Genomic DNA, 22,735 nt, shown 5'->3' with positions numbered 1-22,735 from the left:
CAATGTTTGAGCTCGCAATTTTTGCTTCCTTTGCAAATGTGTAAGTTTAGCATGTTTAATTTTCTTGAGATAGCAACTATTTGCTTCTCTTTATACTACAAGCTAGCAATTTTTACGATATACTAGTTTTACTACATACAAGCTAGCAAAAATTTCGAAAGCAAATGCAAGATAGCTTTCTTGTGTAAGCTTATGATTCTTGCTTCTTATTGCAATGTGCAAGTTGCAAGTTTTGCTTCTTGAGATAGGCAAGATAGCACTTTTGCAATTTTTGTTTGGCAAGCTTGTGATGTTCAAGATAACAAGCTCTTTCTTCTCTTTTGAGAAGTGTCATTTTTGCTTTTTTTTGCAAAGTGCAAGCTAGCAAAATGCCAAACTAGCAAGAGATAATGTTTTACACGAGGCAAGCAAACAATTTGGCAAGTGTTACATTTGTATCTTCTCTTTAGAGGAGTGTAATTTTTGCTTTCATCTTGAATTGTATAAGCTAGCTAGTTTGCCTATTTTCATGATGTCCACGCTAGAAATTCTTGCTCCCCTTTTGCCATTGTCAAAAAGAAGGGAAGACCTTTTTTTTTCAATTTTCAGATTATGGCAAAGGTAAGTATCAATTTTATTTGTGCATATTATATATTCAAATTAAAACATACACAATTTCAAAAACCTTATTTTTCATGCACGATACCGAAAAATAAATCAATCATCATTAATGGGTATAGCATACATGATACTCAAACATTAAATTTTTTAAGCATTTATCAACATGTTGATCATGATACCAAACATTCATTATTTAAAGTATTCATGATACATATCATATGCAATACATTATGTACATCACTGTCATAAGTATTGCATACATCATTTCAAATTCATGAATATTTCATCATTGCATGCATCATGCCAAATCATAAAATATACAATCATCATTAATGCATGATTCCCAATCATCATTTATTTTGTAACATGATGGTACCAAATTTGTCAAATTACATTCTACCATACATGATCGAAACTTCTTATTTGTCTACATCAAAACAAATTAATGAATATTTCATGTATTCTTATCATCACATAAGGAATATCAAGAAGAATTATTAGGTGATAAGATAAACATTTCATGAATACAAGGAATTGCATAAAAATCATATCATGAAAGATTAGAACATGTGAATATAAAAAGACATGATTTCTTTTTGAAAAACCTACTCCATAATTAATCAAAAGAAAATCTTAGGAGAACGATTAATGAAAAAATCTTGATTCATAATAAATCTTAATTTGTAAATATCATGGAACTAAGATCATGATTTTGGATAAAACTCATTCAAATTCAAATCACCAAAAATCATTTTTATGGTTCACAAAATTCGTAACATAGGTAGATTCATGATTTTATTGATAATATATTTTCCTCTTTTTTAAGTATTTCATTTTAAGTGGTTGATTTCATGTTAACATGCTTTTTCATTTATGTTAAACATGCATCAACGTTTAGGATCGAAAAATGAATTTCATCATAAAACCATCAAGATCAATAGATTCTCAAAAATGAACTATTATGATCAAGAAAATCTGAAAATGAAATTTAATACTTTCATGCATTCGGACAAGGTTTTGCTATAGATTTTCAAGTTAAATCATGAAGATAAAACATGCTCATGATCATAAAAATTTTTGTATCCAAAACACATAATTTCCAACATATTATTAAGGCATGTAATAATGTAAAATCATCATGGCAATTAAGTGATTTGAACATTGAATAAAGAAAGTCCGAAAAATAATCTTAACAAGTTCATGCATTCGAGCACATTTTTGCCATAGTTTTTCAAATACACTCATGAAAATAACACATGCTTATCATCATGTATAGCTTAAAATCTCATGCATAAAATTGTTAATCAAAATATTTAATATTACATCATTATGCATTTCTTCAAATCAAACATGATTTTTTTAATTAAAATGGAAATCAACGTAATACACATTATTACTTCTTAACCATGATTTCATATTTTCAATCAAAATCATTTTATTTGTTTATCATAAAATATGCAATATTATCATTTTCGAAATTACTTAGCATGATCATAATTTTTTTTTTTAACATGTAATTTTTAAGAAAATTAATTCTAAACTAAAAAAGAAAATACATCATGAGAGCATCAAGTAATTTCAAAATAAATTAGGGGGATTTCGATTACCTCATCATTGAAAGCGGTTAAGGCGTAGTTTGCCACCTCGCCTTTCTTGATTTTCTCCTTGTCTTCGGAGGAGCTCGATTCATCCCACTTTGTGTTCTTCTTCTTTGGCCTCTTCCTTCGTTCAAGTTTATTATTTATTTTAGATTTTTGTTTAATAAACTTATTAGGATTTAGTGTTCAAAGTTCAAGTTCATCATTGTCCTCATCACTTGAGTCATCGCTCAAGTGGTATTCATTTGTCCGGAGTTCCAAATCCTTCCTGTTCTTTGGAAGGTGATTTTGTTCATCATGTGCATTGTGCACCATTTCATGTCATCAACGAACCAATTAATTCTTCAAGTGGTAAGTTGTTTAGGTTTTTAGCTTCTTGTATTGTCGTTACTTTTGAATCCCACTTCTTAGAAAGAGAACGCAAAATCTTGTTTACGAGTTCAAAATCTGAAAAACATTTTCCAAGAGCTCTTAAACTAATGACGACATCCGTGAAACGGGTGTACATGTTGCCTATAGTCTCACTTGGTTGCATTCGAAAAAGCTCAAAATCATGCAATAAAATGTTAACTTTCGAGTCTTTGACTCTACTAGTTCCCTCGTGCGTGATTTCAAGTGTTCGCCAAATGTCAAAAGTCGTTTCGCACGTAGAAATCCGATTGAACTCATTTTTGTCCAAAGCACAAAATAAGGCATTCATAGCCTTTGCGTTTAAGAAAAATACTTCTTCTCCAAATCCGACCATTCGTTCATCGATTTGGAGGGAAGTTGAAAACCGTTCTCAACGATATTCCATAAATCCAAATTCATAGAAATCAAGAAAACTCTCATTCGAGTTTTCCAATAAGTGTAGTCCAATCCGTTAAACAACGGTGGACGAACAACCGATAAACCCTCTTGAAAGCCATGAAGAGCCATTTCTCTCAGGTGTAAATCTGAAATGAGAAATACCGGGCTCTGATACCAATTGTTAGGATCAAGAGCACTAAGAGGGGGGGTGAATTGGTGCAGCGAAAATCTTTCTATGATTTAAAACTGCGTTTGTACGATAAAAGCGATTTCGGTGTGAAAGTCGATTCTAAGATTACTTTAACTTAAGATCAAGCGAGATGACGTTAAAGTAAATCTATGAAGGCAGTTTGCAGTTATGATGGAAATCTGAATATAAGCGCAAACTGAAATACGACGTTCGTACGATAAAAGCGATTTCGGTATGAAAGCCGATTCGTAAACCACTTTAACTTGAGATGAAGAGAGATGCAGTTAAAGCAAAGATATAAAGGCAGTTTGCAGTTATGATGGAAATCAGAACGTAAGCGCAAATTGAAATATGATGTTAGTACGATAAAACTGATTTACGTCTAAACACCGATTCGGAAAGCACTGAACTTTGAAACACGTTCGTAAAAGCACAGAAGGCAGTAAGCTATTGAGGAGGTTTGCAGTAAAGATAAGATGCTCAAAGTAAATGCAAATCGAGATTTAGAGTGGTTCGGTCAATCTTGACCTACTCCACTTTTGGCCTCCTCCACCGACGAGGTCACCGACGTCAACTAGAGGCCTTCCTTCAATAGGCGAAGGCCAACCACCCTTTTATAATTTCACTCCTTTTGACGGGCTTAGGAGATAACCCTTACAGAATTTTCTTTCCTCTCTTAACAGATTAGAACTTGGAAGAAAAGAGGAAGAAGAACTTTCAACTCATACAACACTTTTGAGCTCTAAAAATCACAAAGTAAAATCAAAATTTCGGTGGTTTCTAGGTGCCCTTTTAGTGCTGAAAGGGTGAGATATTTATAGGCCCCAACCTAGTTTGAATTTGGAGCTCAAAACTGTCAATTCTCGGAATTCCGGGATTTGGCGGTTACACCGCCTGATTGGGGCGGTTGCACTGCTTGGCAGAGCTCGAAGACTGAGCCTCTAGGCGGTGCCACCTCCTGTCAGGGGAGGTTGCACCTCCTGCCAGAGCTCGAAGACCGAGCTCAGGCGGTGCCACCTCCTAACTAAGGCGGTTGCACCGCTCAACCAGAGCTCAGAGATCGAGCCCAAGCGGTGCCACCTTTGTCAGGGGCGGTTGCACCTCCTGCCAGAGCTCGAAGACTGAGCTCAGGCAGTGCCACCGCCTGACTGAGGCGATTGAACCACCTGGCAGAAATCAGGGTCCGAATGGGTTGATCCATTCGGTCCAATTTGGGTTTTTCAGGGGCCCAATTGCCCCGAGATTAAGTTAATGGGATCACCTCCCATTTCCAACTTAATCATTGTGCTAACTACGATATTTCCTAAGATATTTACTGCAACTTGCTCCGGTGCGTCAATCGCTTCTTCCGGCGAGCTTCCGACGAACTTCCGTCGATCATCCGATGAACCCTCGGTGATGCTCCTGCGGACTTCCGGCAAACTCCTGGACTTGTGACGATCCACTTGGCGAGTTCCGACGAGCTTCTTTGGCAAGCTCATAGACTTCTCGGATTTGTTCCCGCAGAACCTCCGACGACTGTCCGAACTTCCGTCGAACTCTCGAACTCCCAACGTGATCATTGTCTTGACTCCGGCGCAACTCCTGCTGCATATCTTACTTTCATCGTAGTTAATCCCGCACACTTAAAATAAAACTTTGATTGAGACAATTAATCCTAAGCAATTAACCAAGTTGTCCGACATGTCATTGGTCCCTCGACGCTTCATCCGATTCTTCGGCGCATCGTCCTTTCCTGCAGCCTATTACCCAATCGGCCAGTTGACTCCGCAACTTCGATATTTGTGACACAATACCCGCTCTTCTTGGCCCGATGCCCAAGTCCACGGCCCGAAGCCTTCTGTCGATACGTCGACCGATCCACCGGCCCGACGTCCAATCTTCTGACATGTTCCTCCGGCACAACATGATTTTCCTGCTTTAATTGTCTCATCCTGATCGAAGCATCCTGCGTCACTCAAAACGTAGATTAAATCATAAACATATATCAAGTAGTTTCATCATCAAAATACAAGATTCAACAGGTAATACTTTGAAAGTGTACGTAAGAGAGTAGTGGATGTAAAGAGCAAGTAAGGAGGTTTGCAATTAAAGTAAATTGCTCAAAGAAATGCAAATCAGATTTTAGAATGGTTCGGCCATCGTGACCTACATCCACTTTGCCAATTCCTCTTATGTCAAGACCACCGGCATCCACTATCGATCTTCCTTCAATAGTCGAAGATAAATCACCTTTTACGCCCCTCTTCTCCTTTTTATAGGTTTAGGAGATAACCCTTACAATCACTCACACTCCTCTTACAGAATTCTAAACTTAGAGTGGAGGAGGGAATTTCTAAAGAGATTGCAGCAACGTTTTCTCACTTTTGAATACTCTATGCTTGTATACTTTTAACCAGGGACGAGAGGGGTATTTATAGGCTTCAAGTTGATTTAAACTTGAAGCATAAAAATATTTCATCCTAGGTTTCTCGGGCATGGGCAGTACCATCACCTGCGTTGGGTGGTACCACCGCTAGTGACAGTCTGACATTGACACTGCACTAGGCGGTACCACTACCTAGGGTGCTGTGCTGGGTGGTACCACCGCTTGGCACCCTGCCAAGGGTGGTACAACCGCCTAAACTGGCGGTACAACTACCTAAACTGGCGGTACCACCACCTGACACAGTCTTGAAGATTATACCATGACAGTGAGACTTCTTGGGGCACTATTTGTGCCTCTTATTGGGCCCATCACAGTCCTTATATGGGCCTAGCTGACCCCTAATTAGGTTGGCCCAAATCCAAACCCAATTACATGCTAACTACAATTCCAAAAACATTTGCTAAGATAAACAAGTCTCTATGTCTTAGTTTCGTCCGACGATCTTCCGGTAAACTTCCGACGAACTCTCGGCAATGTTCCGACGGACTCCCGATAAGCTCCTAGACTTCACAACGATCTTCTTGGCGAGTTCCGATGAGCTTCTCTAGCAAGCTCTGAGACTTCTCGGCTAGTTCTAGCAGAACTTCCGACGAACTCTCGAACTCCCAACGAAATCGCATTCTTAACTCCAGGACTTAATTTTGCTTCATGCCTTGCTATCGTAGTTAATCCTACACATATAAAAATATACTTCGATCTAGATAATTAATACTAAGCATTAATCATATTGTCCGGCATGTCATTGGTCCCTCGACGCTTCGTCCGATTCTTCGATGCATTGTCCTCTCTTGCGGCCTATTGCCCAATCAGCCAATTGACTCCGCAACTCCGATATCCTTGGCGCAATATTTGTTCTTCTTGACCCGATGCCCAAATCCATGGTCTGAAGCCTCAACCGATCTTTCGGTCCGACATCCAATCTTCTGACATATTTTTCTATAGTAAAACATGATTCTTCCTACTTTAATTGTCTCATCCTGATTGAAGCATCCCACGTCACTCAAAACACAGATTAAATTATAAATAATTATTAATTAATTTTATCATTAAAATATAATATTAGTATCGTCCGTACAAGAGAGCTTGCTAATTCTTTTAATCTATATCTTATTATTGGTGATGGATCTTAAACCTTTTTATGGTTAGACCCTTGGAATCCAAGAGGAGTACCACATCATGTGCTTGGTGATAGTATTTCTTACGAGTAACGATCAAATTATTTGGCTTATGTTTTTGATACCATATATGATGGCCCTTAGTATATCTTTCACCCAATTCTCATTCCCCCATAGTGCATTTAGTTCGAAAAGATTTAAAGAATATTGAGTATCTCTCGAATTATCAAGATGACCACATAATGTGGACTCTCTCTACCTCTAGAAAATTCAGGCTCAAATCAGCCTACAACTTGATTCATCAGCAACCCTCCTCTTTAGAGTGGCACATGTTGATGTTCAATGTATACTTACTGCTAACATCAACACCCTTGAGGATAATACTGGAAATCGTGAGGCAGCTCTTTCATAGCAACTATAAGTTCCATTTAAGTTACCTACACATATATATATATATACATATATATATATACATATATATATATGTACTTAATATGATAATTTTTATTATATTTCATAATATGATAATTTTTTTTCTTACCCTATCGAAAAGCTAATCGTCCTATTAATTATGTCATACCAAAAATAATAATACAATGGTGGCTATCACTGACGACGCGATCGACGACGATGTAATCATCGTCATTGGGGTCGAAAGACCTTCCAAGTTTACAAGGCGTCCAAAACAACCTTAACTCGATTAATTACAATGTATCACACAGATTAACCGGTTGTTCTATTACAGTGTTCACTTCACCTTTCGTAAATTACCAAAACAAAAGAAATGGCGGACTAATTAATATGGCAAAATCACAAACACGTTGCCCGCACCAAAAATAATTCCTCTCGAGCCGAAACGAATGGGCTCCGTGGCAAAACCCGATACCGCCACCACGTCCACACCACCGTCCGCCGGCCGCGGCAGCCGGAAGTTTTACTTCTTCTACGGCCACCGCAAACCCTCTCAGAACCGCCCGGTCGTCCGCGGTGGCCTCTTCTCCAACCGCAAAACCCTCCCTTCCTCCGCTGCCTCCGCCGCCGTCGCTGTCCTCCCTGCCGTGGACTTCCGCGACTGGGATCCCGAACACGATATCAAGCCCGCGCCGCTCCCGCCCTCAGTTCCTGCTGCCGATCGCCGCCTCTCCCCGCTCGGCCGCTACATCCTCGACTCCCTCCGCCGCCACCGCCGCTGGTGCCCCGCCGTCCTCTCCGACCTCCGCAAGCTCCGCCGCGTCCCCCCAGACCTCGTCGCTGAGGTCCTCCGTTCCCGCCCCCTCCTCGACCCGTCCCTCTCCACCCGCTTCTTTCACTGGGCCGGAAAGCAGAAGGGCTTCTGCCACTCCTTCGCCTCCTACAACGCCTTTGCCTACGCCCTTAACGATGCTGCCCGCCCCGCCGCCGCTGACCAGCTCCCGGACCTCATGCTGGCCCAGGGGAAACCCCCCTCCGAGAAGCAGCTCGAGATCCTCGTCCGGATGCACGCCGATGCCGGACGCGGCCTCCGGCTCTTTCACATCTACCGGAAGATGCGGGGAAAATTTGGCGTCAAGCCTCGCATTTTCCTTTACAATCGAATATTGGATGCCTTGGTTCGGACTGGGCATCTCGATCTCGCCCTTTCCGTGTATGATGACCTCAGGGCCGACGGGCTCAAGGAGGAGGCCATCACCTTCACGATCCTTGCCAAGGGGCTCTGCCGTGCAGGGAGGACAGATGATCTCCTACAAGTTTTGGAACGAATGCGGCAAGAATTGTGCCGGCCAGATGTTTTTGCGTACACTGCGATCATAAAGGTTCTGGCTTCGGAGGGGAACGTGGATGGGTGCTTGAGAGTGTGGGAGGAGATGGCGAAAGATAGAGTAGAAGCCGACGTTATGGCATACTCGACGATGGTTTCATGCTTGTCTAAGGCAGGGAGGGTAGAGAAAGGTTGTCAACTGTTTCACAAAATGAAAAGAAAGGGGCTTGTGATCGACCGTGCAGTATACGGATCGTTGGTGGAGGGGTTTGTCGCTGAAGGGAGGGTTGGTGATGGTTGCCGGCTGCTGGAGGAGATGGTGGATGATGGATACCGGGGCGATCTGGGTATTTACAATTCCTTGATAGGAGGCTTGTGTGCTGCCGGTAGAGTTGATAAGGCTCATAAGCTCTTTCTTATTGTCATTCAGGAGGGACTCATCCCAAGCTTTGAGACTGTAACTCCGTTAATGTCTGCCTATGCTGATACAAGTGATATGAGTAAGTTTTTTTACTTGGTTAATCAATTAGTGGAGTTGGAATTGCCAGTTTTGGATCATATATCCAACTTCTTTACATTCTTCATCGCTAAAGGAGGTAGAGAATCAAAGGCATTGGAGGTGTTTGAAACATTGAAAACAAAAGGGTATTTCAGCATTAGCATTTACAATATTCTTATTGAACGCCTTCACAGTATTGAGGATGGGAAGCATGCACATGCCCTGTTTGAGGAAATAAAATGCTCCAAAGATATTCAACCAGATTCTTTTACATATAGTTTAATAATCCCTTGTTTTGTAGAAAAAGGTGATATTAGATATGCATGCTCCTGTTACAACTTGATGATGGAGAATTCTTGGACACCCAGTACTGAGGCTTACTGCTCTCTTGTGAAAGGGCTATGTAAGATTGGGGAGATCAATGCAGCTATTACACTTGTTAAGGATTGTTTGGGAAATGTAACAAGTGGGCCTATGGAGTTCAAGTATGCATTGACTGTTCTAAACACTTGCAGATTGAAGAAACCAGAAAAGGTAATAGAAGTTTTGGATGAGATGATTGATGAAGGTTATCCACTGGAAGATATCATATATTGTGCTATCATGTTTGGTTTCTGTAAATATGCAAGTTCAGGAGAAGCAAGAAAAGTATTCGCAGTTATGAAAGATCGCAATCTTCTTACAGAGGCCAATTTTATAGTTTATGAGGAATTACTTAATGAGCATCTGAAGAAGACAACTGCAGGCTTGGTTATATCTGGTATGAAGTTTTTTGGTCTTGAGTCTAAATTAAGATGGACAAGCAACTTGGATTGACCATGTCGATCAGTTGAAGAAAATGCAAGGTATGTCCTATGTTTTCATCTTGAAGACTATTGGTTTTATTTGTTTGTATCTCTATTTGGTTTTCCACATGGCCTTAAATGTGTAAACACAATTTGTGCTGGGTATCTGTGACTAGATTTATACTGTTTCTTGAGATGTGTTTAGATGTATTTTGGTTCAATTATTCAGGCTTGCATCTTGTAAAACCAATGCTTGTGCATAATATTAGGATAAGAATTGCATGATATATAGGCTTTCTTTTTCATTTTAGTTTAGTTAGGCTGAAATTTTTGTTGCTGTCTTTTATGTTGGATGAATTCAAATCTCATCTTAAAATTGTGTTGTGTTCTCAAGTAAAATGATCGGATTGAAATATAACAATGTGATGCTTATTCTAAAAGCTCCAATAGGCAATGTAGCTGAATTTGTGGTAGCTTTCAAATTTACAATCTTTGAAGGCTAGTACCAGCATAAATTGCATCAGCATCTACTATCATTTTTTTTTCTCTAATATGTGGTGTAAACTGTATTCTCTACTTGATGCTTATATCATTTATTTAAAAAGAGAAAATTTCTTATTAGATAAACCAAGGATTACCATACCGTGCTGACTAGTGGTATCAATCCATGGGTGGACCGGTATATACCAGTCTGTCACGGACTTAGCTGGTTTTGCATAAGTCGTGCGGAACCCTTGCGTGTCCGTCCGCAAAGGTCAACCTCCCCGAAACTTCCCATGGTCCCTTAGGACCTACAAAAGAGAAAACGGGTTAAAGAAAGTGCCTCACTTGGGATCCACAAGCAAACATTCCAAGAAACACTTTATAGACAATGCAAATTACAAACAGACTTTACAAGCTCTGAACAGTTGTACAAAAAAGGGTCAAAATGGTCAACTACGGATTGAATATCTCTCACAAGTGTCTACATGACACGACCTTTATTTATAAGCCTAAGAAGACCACCAAACCCAACTAAAATGGGGTTGTTAAGCCTTCGACCGTTCCTCTACATGCTGTGGAAAGCATGAACAAACAGAAAGACACGGATATACATAAGTATTACATCAAACATCCTGTTTAGAATTTTGTCTGTGACATTCTCCTCTACTTATTCCTTCGACGTCCTTGTCGAAGCCTTTGCCGACACTGCAACTCTTCGCCTTTGCTGAGTCTTCAATCTTCTGCTCCAACTGCAATGCGCCTCTTGGCTCCCAACTGCTCTCCACTACTATTTTTGAGTAGTCGAACCTTTGATCCGCCATGCTGCTTCAACTCGCCAATGACTCTGAATCTAGTGTGGGGTTGGTTGAGTTTTGTTGATCCCTATTGGTTCCTGCGGATCCTCTAGATGAAGGAAATGACCATTCGTACTATGCGCCAGTCTCTCAAATGCCTTATGCTGCTTGAACTGGATGGATGCTTATTGGAGCTTTAACGAGCATCGCCTCGCAAACTTCTGAAGTTTTGGGTCCTTCCTTCACAAAATTTACCCATCGACTCTTCTTTCACTTAGTTATCACTTCCAAGTAAATTCGCATCACTTCCGCTTTCGATTGTCATTTTGTTGGGAAATGAAGCGAATAATCTACTCTCAATAGCACTGATCACCATTAGTGACGATTTGACAACTATTGTCTTCTAATATCTTCGAAGGGTCTTTAAACCTGTGCAGAGCTCCTCTACTGGATAGATAAGAGAATTGGGGTACTCGGTTTCGCCCATTCTCTTAAGGGTTGAGAAGACAATGGTTACTTAACTTCGCTCGCCTCCTCAAGGGTTGTACTCCATGCATCGAGCTGGTTACTGACCTTCGCCTGCTCTTTACTCACACTGCTGAAGCACTCGAAGTGTTTGCACTCCTTGCATTGAGTTAGCTATTGTGATTCACCTTCTCAATGCCATCGAACTTCTGGAATGCCGGAAGTTTTCACCCCAACTTGGGAGTAATTCTCTAATAGATTTGGTCGTCTCTGGGATTGTACCGTCTTCTCCATCAACCCTGTCGCCTAATCCACTGAGTAGCAAAGGTACAGCACTGCGTACTGCCTGCTTCGTTCCTTGGTCGTGCACTCTTGCATGACCCGAAGTCCTTCACTTTTGGCTATCTTGATGAGAAGCTCGTTGACACCGGTCTTACGAAGTTCCTTGGCCTCTACCCTTTAGCTTTGTCTCGGTACTTTAAGTTTGCCTCTGCATGCTCCACCTCCTCGGCCCATTTCACGACCAAGCGCTCTCCCTCCATCAGAGCAAGGGATCAATGACTTTCATGGAAGTCCCGCCTTTGCGGTACCATGGCGCTGTCATGCCCATGGTCCTACTATCCGTTGCCTCACATCTGTTACCCTTTTCTTCATGATCAGTAGATATGTCTCTGTGGCACTCCTCCGAGTCCACCTCCATTCTAACTGATGCTTGATTTTGGGTAGCTAAATCCCTTTGGACTTGTCGTCGCTTCCTCGCCCCTTTCGACCCCCTACTTCAACACTTCTGTGTTCTCCAAGTAGCTCCCTTTGGTCGATGGAAAGACAGATTGCAACTCCCATGCATGGCCTCTGCCATCACGTTGTAGGGTTTGCGCCGATTCTGTTCTCTTTAGCTTCCTTGGTAGCAACGTTCACTAACTCGACCTTGTCCTCTGACTTGTCGGGCTCCCTTAAGCGAATTTGGGCTCTGGAGTAGTCCAACTCTCCAGCTGTTTCGATCAGACCTCTACATGATCAAGTCCCACCCATGGGACTCACTGGTACTTGCATTCGAACTTTTCCCTCGGTGGAACACAGCCTCCATATGTTGATAACCAAGGTTTTCATCTAATGCAAGATTCGATGTATGCACGGAAGACCCTCCTCTGCGATGCCATGGTCTTCACTCCTTGAATCCATAGCCCTTCTTGTCGTCGTGTTGCTCACCGAAGTGGAGCTTCCAGTAGCTCCTGATCATACCTTCGTATGATATAGTCCCTCACGGAACGATGTCGTATGTATCGCATTGCCACGAACTGTTCCACTACGATCCGCTGCCCCATATCGCCTCCTGGTGACATCTCTATTGCATTCTGATCCTTGTGGGATGAACTCGAATTGTGATCCCTCTATGTATGGCCTTTGCCAATACATCGCAGGGTCTCTTCCACCTTCGATTTTGTTCGCTCTTTTGGCAATCGACCTTCATCCACCTACTCTTGGGTCACACTTAGATGAATCATCACTCTAGGATAGTCCGTCACCTAGTAGCTCCCGAAGTCCATCGACTTCGCTACAATTAGTGCACCATTGTCTGGATCCTGGGCCTCTGCCCCTACCAGCACAATCTCCGCTGCGCACCACTTCCTTCATGGCAACTTGAATGGCAACACTATGGCATATTCTTTAAGAGTACCCGCCTCCGCGTCCTCTTGTCCCGTGCCAATGCCTTCTGAATCCAACTTCGCCTCCGCAAGTTGAGTCGCCTTAGTTCCTCCATCAAATGCTTCTCCGAGATAAGGTGCATGTGCCCATAAGCTCCGAGATAAGTTGAGTTGTCTTTGGCACCATGCAAGATGAGTTCGCTCCGTCAGAATGAAGGACCCATGGAACAACATGATCCTGCTCTTGCCTCTGCAAGAGTTCATGTCATTGACCTTTGTCCAAGGAAAGCAATGTGCCTCCACTCCATGTTTCATCTTCTATGCTGGCTCCCTTCATGCGGCTTGGGTACTTCGTCAAGTTACACCCAAGTTGCTCAACTTCTCGTTTTTGCATTGAGTTGATGGTGGCCCTCGCGCCTCATTCCACGGGTCGGCCCTCCCTTGAGTCTGATTTCCATATCGACTCCAAGTGTACCTTCATTTGTGTTGCTTTGGGTCGCTCCCCCACTTGATCTCGCAATGCATTTACCAATACATTCTCTCGAGCGAGATCATGCGACGACTCCTCGTCGCTTGCTCGGTCCATTGAGCTTCATGGAGTTGTTGTTTGTTGAGGTACTCCTCCTCAACATATGCGGTTTATTGCACATGATTCTCCCTCTGGAGAAACCGGGATCTATCTCTCCTGGATAACTATCCCGTTGGAGCAACATCTCTCTTCGCTTCTTTCTCTCTGAAAGTTTCGGAGACCACCATCCCCTCCGGATTACTCCGATTTGCTGAACAAACTGTGCATTGTTCTGCCTCCTGCAAATGCACTTTGCTAGATTACGACTCCACGTCAATATAGCCCCTGCTGCACCACTCAAGGCCTAGCAACATGCTGAACTCGTTGCACACTTCAGCCTCCTACAGACGTATCCTTCACATACCGAAGAGAAAGTTTCAATGCTCCATGGCATCGAGATTCTGTCGCCTTGGGATGGCCGCGAACATTCCATCGTCCGCATACAAGCCCATGCATGAGTACCGAATTTTTCGAGTTAGCAATTGCCCTCACCTCTGTGAGGTTTGCACAACTCTTTCGGTCGCTGATCAACTCATTCCACCTTGCATGGTCTCATCCTTTACCCAACGCCTCGCTTGCGTTGAGCACCATCAAGTATAGTTGTCAACGTCGAGCCGTAGCTCGAACTCAACTATCCTAACCTTTGTGCGCTCCGCATTCTTCCAAACTTGTTTGTTCTCGTGGTGCCTCTTGCGTGAAGGGTTGGTCATTCCTCTGAATGCCAATCTCATATGCTCGCTTCTCCGAGCCACTCCTTTTCCCTGCATCTCCATGCCCGTTTTCCCCAAAACAGTCGCGCGTGTGCTGACCGCCCTCAACGCAGCCCCGCTAGGTCCTCTACATTTGTATGCCAAGTGTTTATACGAGTGCTTGTCCCACTCTGATACCATCTATCACGGACTTAGCTAGTTTTGCCTAAGTCGTACGGCACTTTTGCATGCCCGTCTGCAAAGGTCAGCCTCCCCAAAACCTCCCATGGTCCCTTAGCACCTACAAAAGAGAAAACAAGTTAGAAAAAACGTCTCACTCGGGATCCACAAGCAAACATTTCAGGAAACACTTCATAGACAATGCAAATTACAAACAGACTTTACAAGCTCTGAACAGTTGCACAACAAAGGGTCAAAATGGTCCACTACAGATCGAATATCTCTCACAAGTGTCTACATGACACGACCTTTATTTACAAGCCTAAGAAGGCCACCAAACCCAACTAAAATGGGGCTATTAAGTCTTTGATCGTTCCTCTACATGCTGTGCAAAACATGAACAAACAGAAAGACACGGACATACATAAGTATTACATCAAACATCCTGTTTAGAATTTTATTCGTGACAAGTCGTACCAGTATATTGTATGTCAGTACGTCCATACATATTGGTTTTGGATAAAAGACTTAAAAATGATCGAAAATTCATAAACAGATTTTTTAAAGTTTTTCCTCTCAATTTTATTATATACTTGTTATTGCATTTAATTAAGAATGAAGTGTATATGAGGTATAAATAAATGCATAAGATTGTGATTAACCTTAAATCCCCCAATTTGGACCTAAATATAAGGCTAATGTAAGAGAACAACCTTAATCATGTTTAATCTTTGTAAATATGCATTATACGCCTCTAATTATATGAAATGATAAATAACACGGAAAGAAACTAAATACCTTCAAATTGGAGAGCAATTTCATTAGATCCTGAGTTTTAATCTCTTTTAAACAAATCAATAGCTTAATTACCCCTAATCGTCCATAAGGAACTTTAATCACAAGTGAGTGTGAGAATGAGAAAGTGAATGAATGAGTGAAAGAGGAGGTTTAAACGACCAAAAGAGGCTCCGATGGTTAATTTGACTATTGGGTCAAACTTTCCTCAATTTGGGTCGGTATTGGTAAAATTCCGATCGGAACCAACCGGTAGCAACCCATACCATATGAGTTTCGACTGTATCAGCCAATACCTAGCCCTTTTCCTATGTACTGCCCAAAATAAGCTAGATCGAGTGCTGATCAGTTGGTGGACCGGACTGGTATGTACCACCTGTTTCATATGATTTCAGGCGATACATTAAACATTGAGATAAACAATATTGTAACAAGTAATAATTAAGAGTTAAAAGATTATTTTTGAAGGGTTCAACTCTCTACTAGCATATTTTATAATGAAAACATGTGATAAAAAATAAAAATGTGCTTATAGTCTGAATTTTTTTTAAAATTATTTGTAGAACTTCATATAAGTTATTTATGTTGTGAAAAAGCAAGTATTTAGTATAAATTAGTAGCAAAGGTTAACATTATATAATAATGTAATCGCTATAAAAGTGAGTTAATTATCATAATTCATTTTCCTAAATTGTTTACAAATACATTGTATATGAAATTTTGATAGACAAATAAGAACAAAATAATTTTATAAAATTTAACTCTTTTTTAGATATATCACAATTAAAATTTGTATTAAAATTTTAAATGTGTGTATAATTTTAAAATTTTTTGAAAATTATGTGTTGACAAAATAAGCATTTGATGTAAATTAGTGAAGAAGACAAACTAGTTACAGTTTCTGCAACAGTGTTACATTTGATTTAACACTGTTAAGATTAATGTAATTATTGTGTCTCCTTTTATAGTGAGCACTAAATGCTTATATAAGCAATATTATACAACTCATACCAAGACATGATTAATTTGTTCAATAAGTTTAAGAAACTATTTTACTAACTTTTTGGCTTTTATTTTTAATAATATATGCTAAATGAGAATCAAAATATTTAATTGTTTGATAAATATGGTTATTTTTATCCAAAAAGCTTTCATTATTATTTCATCACTTTTTAAAAAACATTTTTTTCTATTTTAAATTTATTATTAATAAATTTTAAATTGTAAATAGGTTTTTAATTATTTTTGTTGGTATGTTCTCATTTATTACTTTAGATATAGAAAATATATGTTTATTTTTTATTTATAATTTTTACATCATGTTCTCATAATTATCTTTTAGCTTTATAAGTTTAGTTTTATTTTTAATGGCAGTAATTACTATAAATTTTTTGTTATATTTTTTTTTTTTGAACTTTCAAGAACAACTGCTCCAAGAAACAAAAGAAAAAAAATGAACTGGTCTAATATCCACCAGTCTAAGAGGCAAACAGGAAAAAAAAGGAAAAAAGTGGGAATCACTTTTGAGGGTTATTTGGGCAATTGGGAAAAGATGAGCGCTTTGAGGTGAAAATCGTAAAAAGGGATGCTGAATGGTAAAAGACCAAACCTAGAGGCGTTGTCAAGTAATAATCCTATCTCTTATATTGTTTCTATGTTTTACCTTTCAAATGCAAATCTTACTAATAAACTTATATATTCTATGGAATGCGGAGATCAAAGATCTTTTAGTATATTTCTTTGAAGTGTTCAATTATTTTTCTCGTATAATACTCGTTTTTATCTTTTTATTTTTATTTTCTTTAAAGTTGATCTCATTCACTAGCATCCAATCTAACCAACCCTATCCATCCCAATTGCTTATCCCAAGTTGATGCCAATAGAAAAACCATTCTTGCAAACTATGTCAATATGTCTAATCCTACTCAAGGTTATGTGACAGCTGCCAACATTGACGTATGCTTCTTAATGTTGGTTTATTTTTAGAATCTTGTTCAAGTTGTTTGGACCATGACTTTAACAAGAATAGTTCTCTCGGTAAACTTTATGGTTAGAACTCCAAATCCTGACTTGGAATACCCTTTTCAACTTCCAAATTATGCCATATCTTTGCACTCTAACATAGTTTGAATATATATGGCCCACGTTATATTTCTCTAGCACAGCATCTTGAAGGCCAGATAGTCTTATCATAGAAGTCTTACAGATCAAAGTTCCAGGTTGTCATGGCACAGCAAATACAGTCATCAGTCTTTTGACTAAGAAATATTTCTCAAAATTAAAAAACAAAAGTACAGCTTGATCTTCGTAAGCAAGGACATTGATAAATTTTTGGTGGTATGAGGGTCTTTCACTAGTCACCATGACTGTCTTGATTAGCCATGTAGTACTTTTGGTTTTCCACCTGCTGCTTTGTGCTAAATATTACCTATATTGATTTTCAAACTGCACTCTAGCATAACTCATAACTGAACCTTTTTTTTTTCTTTTATCTGTGCATCACCAGGTTTAAGACATTTCTTCCAAGCATTTATGTTTCAGCCAAAACTTCCTGTTCTAACAATGAAATGAATTGCTAACATCGAGTTCAACTGAACTGAGCTTTCCTGGTTATTTGCTTCTATTTTAAGGCCAAAACCAGTTTTTCTTCTTCAAAATGGTCTGCCAGCCCACTTCGTTATATTAGAATAGGGTTGCTGGTTGGAAGCGGAATGGTGACAGTAGAATGGCCCAAAGCAAGATTATGCACACTTGCGATCAGATTTGAAGTCACAGGAAGGGTTTCTGATAGCTCATTGGTACACTCTTCCTTTAATCCTGCCATTCAGATTGAGTTTCAATTTCTTTTGTCCAATTTTGTCTTAGCATGTCTAGTGGCAAGGGCAGAGCACACACCACCACCACATATAATTGCTGCTGTACTGATATCCTTGATCTCCTCCTGCTGAAAAGCAAATTTCTGGACATGTTATTTAGGATTTAAATTTGGTTTTTGTCCTTGCTTATCACATTTAACTTATGGTCATTTTTGCTGTAACTTCAAATCTAGTCTTGTTTTCTAGTTGTATGAAATTTGGATTTATTGCTATGTTGATGTTAGAAAAGATATTTTTATGTCTGTAAGATGTGAGTATATGATATCCTGACTATTTGGGTTTGTTTATATTGGATCTTTTTATGCCATGGAACTATATACAAGACAATATCTCTAATTAAATCAAGAGCATTTGAATCACTTTTACTATTCCTTTTAAAGGTTTTTTTTTTTCCGATCTTGCTATATCTCTTTTTCCACCACTAATACTAATTGATTTTCTTCCTCTAAATATAACATCTATAGGTTAGATGATTTTTCTTGGATCTTGCTATATCACTTTTACTATTCCTTTTAAAGTTTTTTTTTTTTCCGATCTTGCTATATCTCTTCTTCCTCCACTAATACTAATTGATTTTCTATCCTTTCTAGTAATTCTACTGATCCACCTCAACATCGTTAGTGCAGATAGACTTATCTTGTATAACCACGACATCTGTGGATTTCTTTTGAACATCTCCATATCATCTTAAAGGATTCTTTCTTTTAGATCATCTATTAGGGTCATACCTAATTGTTTGTGAATGAAAATAATTCATTTTCTAGTTAATACATAGAGCATCATATGATCATATAAATTTTTGACACCTATTTTCACTTAAAAAACTTAACTTTTAGTATATGACTAATTTTTCGAATTTTTCTTTGATTAGCATATCAACATACATAGAAACTTTTACTTAAAGGATCTTATTGTTTATTCATCCACTACATCCTCTTATTAATAAGATTAAAACTCTATCTCATCGTATACCCAGTTGTAATCATACTTAATGTAAAACTTTTAGTTCTTAAGGATTACCTCCATAATTTAATTTAACTATCGTAAATCATAACAATAGCATCAACAAATAACATCCATCGTACGGTTTGACTTAAATATGATTAATAAGTTCATCTGTTATCATTGTGAAAGAATAGAAAACTCAAAATTGACCTTTAATGTAAATTTATAGTTATGCACTCTTTACAATTTTAACACTAGTAATTATATCATGATACATATCTTTTATAAAGCAATTAATTAGTAGATCACATTTCTTTTCTAAAATCTACCAAAATAAATATTAATTGTATGCTTTCCCTATTATTGAGGGAAGGTTGGTACAATGGTAAGGTTGTTCTTTTGCGACCTAAAAGATCAGGATTTGAGTTACGTAAATAGTTTCTTTAAATATTTAATTAAAGAGAAGGCTTCGTATATTGGCCCTCCCCATACCCCGTATTGGCGGGAGCCTCATGAACTGGGTTAGCCCTTTTTTATGCTTTCCCTATCATTATTTTAATTCACTTATAACTAGGCGGCTTTGGATGTCTCTCTTATTTTTATAAATTGGTATCAAGAAGCTCCTTATTCATAAGTATCCTTTTAATTTTCAAATTTTGTTAGACAAACTAGCAAGCCAAACGTCTTATTGATAACCTCAACTGTTCCAAGCCTCAGTAAAAATACCATCAAATCCAACACTTTTACCTTTATTCATACTTTTTAAAACTTCTTCTATCACAGTTTCTTTAATTTTATAAGCAACTCTATGATTTTTAAACAAGTCAACCAAAGTTCATATTGATCTCCTAAACTGTTCCAAGCCTCCTAGGACACCTTTCACAATTTGAGGCAACTGCATGGTGAAGATGCTTCATGCCACTTCTAGGCAACGATTTAGTCTAATAACAAAAATAGTTGGCTCATGAATTGTGACTCAACGTTATGCTTAAATAGCCTAACATCACGTTCCATTTGTTTCATCCAGACTTGGGAATGACATTGGCAGTATTATTCTATATTTGATCTACTTTGTCACTTCTCATATCATCTTCGTCGAACAATATTATTTATTATCTTGGATATGGTTTGATGCTGAAATTTTAGATGTATTAATTTGACAATTTTATTATTGACTTGGAAGACATACTGTTTTTCATTTTATTTTGTTATTTTAATAAGTTTTTTGTAAAAGCAATAATGATTGTAGCTCACATAACATCAAGATGGATTCTTAGCATTTGGTATGAAGTAATTAGCAGTGGTATCATACTGGCATAAAGCTTGATTTTTCTCATTTTGGTGCTTGCTTTAATGACCAAAACTAGAGGTATAATGTTGTTATTCTAAGGATAGGGAGTAAAAAGTCTTTCTTCATTTCTGGGTTCTTAGCCCATCTGGCCGAACTATCTTTGAATATGCATGATAACAACATTAAGGAAATTAAAAGATTGGCATCTATCGAAAATCTTTAAATATTTGTCACACTAGATTTAGAGGGACATCTCTGTTTAGCGTGATAAAGAAGCATATCAATTTCTTTCTCATGCTTGTGTATTGGCTAGCTAGAAAAATCTTTTAGTGTAAAGTTGCACTCTAATTTTGGCAATATATGAAAACTGTGTGGCATTTTTCCAATAATTTGAATATGAGCGGGAGAAAGGGAAGAAGTAATTTCACATCATTCCAGGATGAAACAAAATCATGTTTTAGTGGAAATGCAGCACACGAAGTCACAAATGCCCTGCTCTACTATTCAAGAATTCATTTGATTGAATTGGATCTTTGATGGTCTAATTAAGCTTGCCACCTAGAGGGACTGATGAAGCATAAGCTGCTGAGAAGTTTGATGCCCTGACCATAAGAACATATGTTCCAGTGTGGGAGTCCTAAAGCAATAAATGGTTGCTGAAAAAAGACAGCAAGCTTGTGCGCTCACTGTTATCGTTGATTGAAATTGTGGCTCCAGCAATTGTGACCGAGCGAACACAGTTTGAAGTCGTCTTGTGCTGTTAAGCAGGACAGGATTTCATGGAAAAATCTTAAGAAAATGAAACAAGAAAACTGCTGCGATTGTTGATTTCTTTTTTTTTTTTTGTCCAACTGCAGATGTGAGTCTGTTGATGCCCCGTTTCTGGTTTCAAATTGCAAATCCTTGTGTCCATTATTATTTTGCCGAATACCTGACTTGTAGACCGTAGTCATCTTTCTGAGTTCAAATGTGGTGGATATGTCAAGTAACTGCTCCCTCATGTCATGGCTTATCATAGAAGTCTATTTTTTTATGTGCTTCAGAAAAATAAAAGAAGGTACAATTATTTAATGACCGATGATTCCTGTGCAAGTGAATGCGAAGTTTGTTTTTTATTTTCTTTCCTCTAACATGAACAGTGTTCTTTGTCTCTGTATTGCGGAAATTTAGTTCTATGTGTTGATGCCAACCCAAATAGTTGGGATATTACAATTTGCTGCAGGTTGAACTCTGTTTGTGATTGATTCCATGACTGGTGTATAGTTAGTTAGCTGGAACTACCAAAAGGATACCATGATTAGGACACAATTGTTTGGTGATCATGTTGTGTAGTAGGTGAAATCTCTTTATAGACTTTTCATCTGAAGGAAGCAACTTGAAACTTCAACTGACACATGCATTTTGTTTGCATCATTGTTTTAGTGCACAATTAGTCACAGTTCTGAAGAAGGCTACCCACAGTTTTGCGACTGATTCATCAAGAGAAGCAAAATCTCAAGTTACAAGGCCCAAAATATTTTGCTAGCCACAAGCCAAGAAATCTTTTTCTTTTTCCAAGAAAAACTAAATATAATATATTACGATGATACTATTCGAGTATAACCAGTGAGATACCATTCGTCCTCTTATCCCGAGTCTGACACCGAATACCCTCAGCTTATGAAACCTCCACGGTAGCATCGGTAAGAGAAGGTGCCCACCAGGAAAACCTCCTTGGAGGATCACCGAAGCCACCAAGAGTGAGTGGTTCGGGTGTGCCCACCAGGAAAAGAAAAATTGCAGAGCAATCAACACGAACCCCAACAAAACTAGAAGCATAGTCGTCTAATATTATTATTACACGGACAACGTTTAGAGTTAGATTCCAGCTGAAACATAAAACCACGTTTAGAGTTAGAGTTAGCATACTTTGCTAAAAACATAACATAATGGCTTAAAATATTAATAAAAACTAAGATTATTCAAAAAAACCTCAATACGAAGGAAGTTACATGTCAGTTTCGTATGCAATTTTTTAGTGCTTATCGGAAAGGGGACACATTTGCAGCATTTATTTTATTTTCGAATAGTAAGTATCACACTGTATCTAAAATCAACGTGACACCATTCCAAAAGAGTATGATTTGAAGTTACTTCGTTTGCCCTTAACAAGTTTTGGAGGCAAGATTATACTTCAATAAATTAAAAACACCAACACACACACACAAACTATTTTCTTTAAAATTCATATATTCAAAATCTTCTTGATTTTTCAACCATAT

The 22,735-nt window shown here is 38.7% G+C and overlaps 1 protein-coding gene across 8 annotated transcripts; it reads left to right on the top strand.

Annotated features, from left to right (window-relative positions):
* Positions 1-7,533: 7,533 nt before the first annotated feature.
* LOC103985263 (pentatricopeptide repeat-containing protein At4g20740) lies at positions 7,534-21,545 on the top strand. 8 transcript variants are annotated; one of them, XR_001978126.2, is made up of 3 exons: positions 7,534-9,802; positions 17,869-18,160; positions 21,037-21,545. XR_001978126.2 is itself a non-coding variant. In XM_018826460.2 (2 exons), the coding sequence occupies exon 1, from the start codon at positions 7,581-7,583 to the stop codon at positions 9,771-9,773; it is 2,193 nt and encodes a 730-aa protein (XP_018682005.2). In that variant the 5' UTR covers positions 7,534-7,580; the 3' UTR covers positions 9,774-9,802; positions 20,947-21,545. The 8 variants fall into 8 exon arrangements, 4 of the variants coding, with proteins under 4 accessions (XP_018682005.2, XP_009401187.2, XP_018682004.2 ...); XR_671707.3 differs by having other exon boundaries at positions 21,025-21,545; XR_001978125.2 differs by having other exon boundaries at positions 20,947-21,545.
* Positions 21,546-22,735: the final 1,190 nt, after the last annotated feature.

Source organism: Musa acuminata, chromosome BXJ3-5 (assembly GCF_036884655.1).
Source record: "Musa acuminata AAA Group cultivar baxijiao chromosome BXJ3-5, Cavendish_Baxijiao_AAA, whole genome shotgun sequence".
Taxonomy (NCBI): domain Eukaryota; kingdom Viridiplantae; phylum Streptophyta; class Magnoliopsida; order Zingiberales; family Musaceae; genus Musa; species Musa acuminata.
The sequence above is the reverse complement of the archived record's forward strand: the minus strand, read 5'-3'. Positions and strand labels throughout refer to the sequence as shown.

Excerpts from the sequence above, each read along its gene's own strand:
- LOC103985263 (XM_018826460.2), top strand. The coding sequence starts at position 7,581 with ATGGGCTCCGTGGCAAAACCCGATACCGCCACCACGTCCACACCACCG.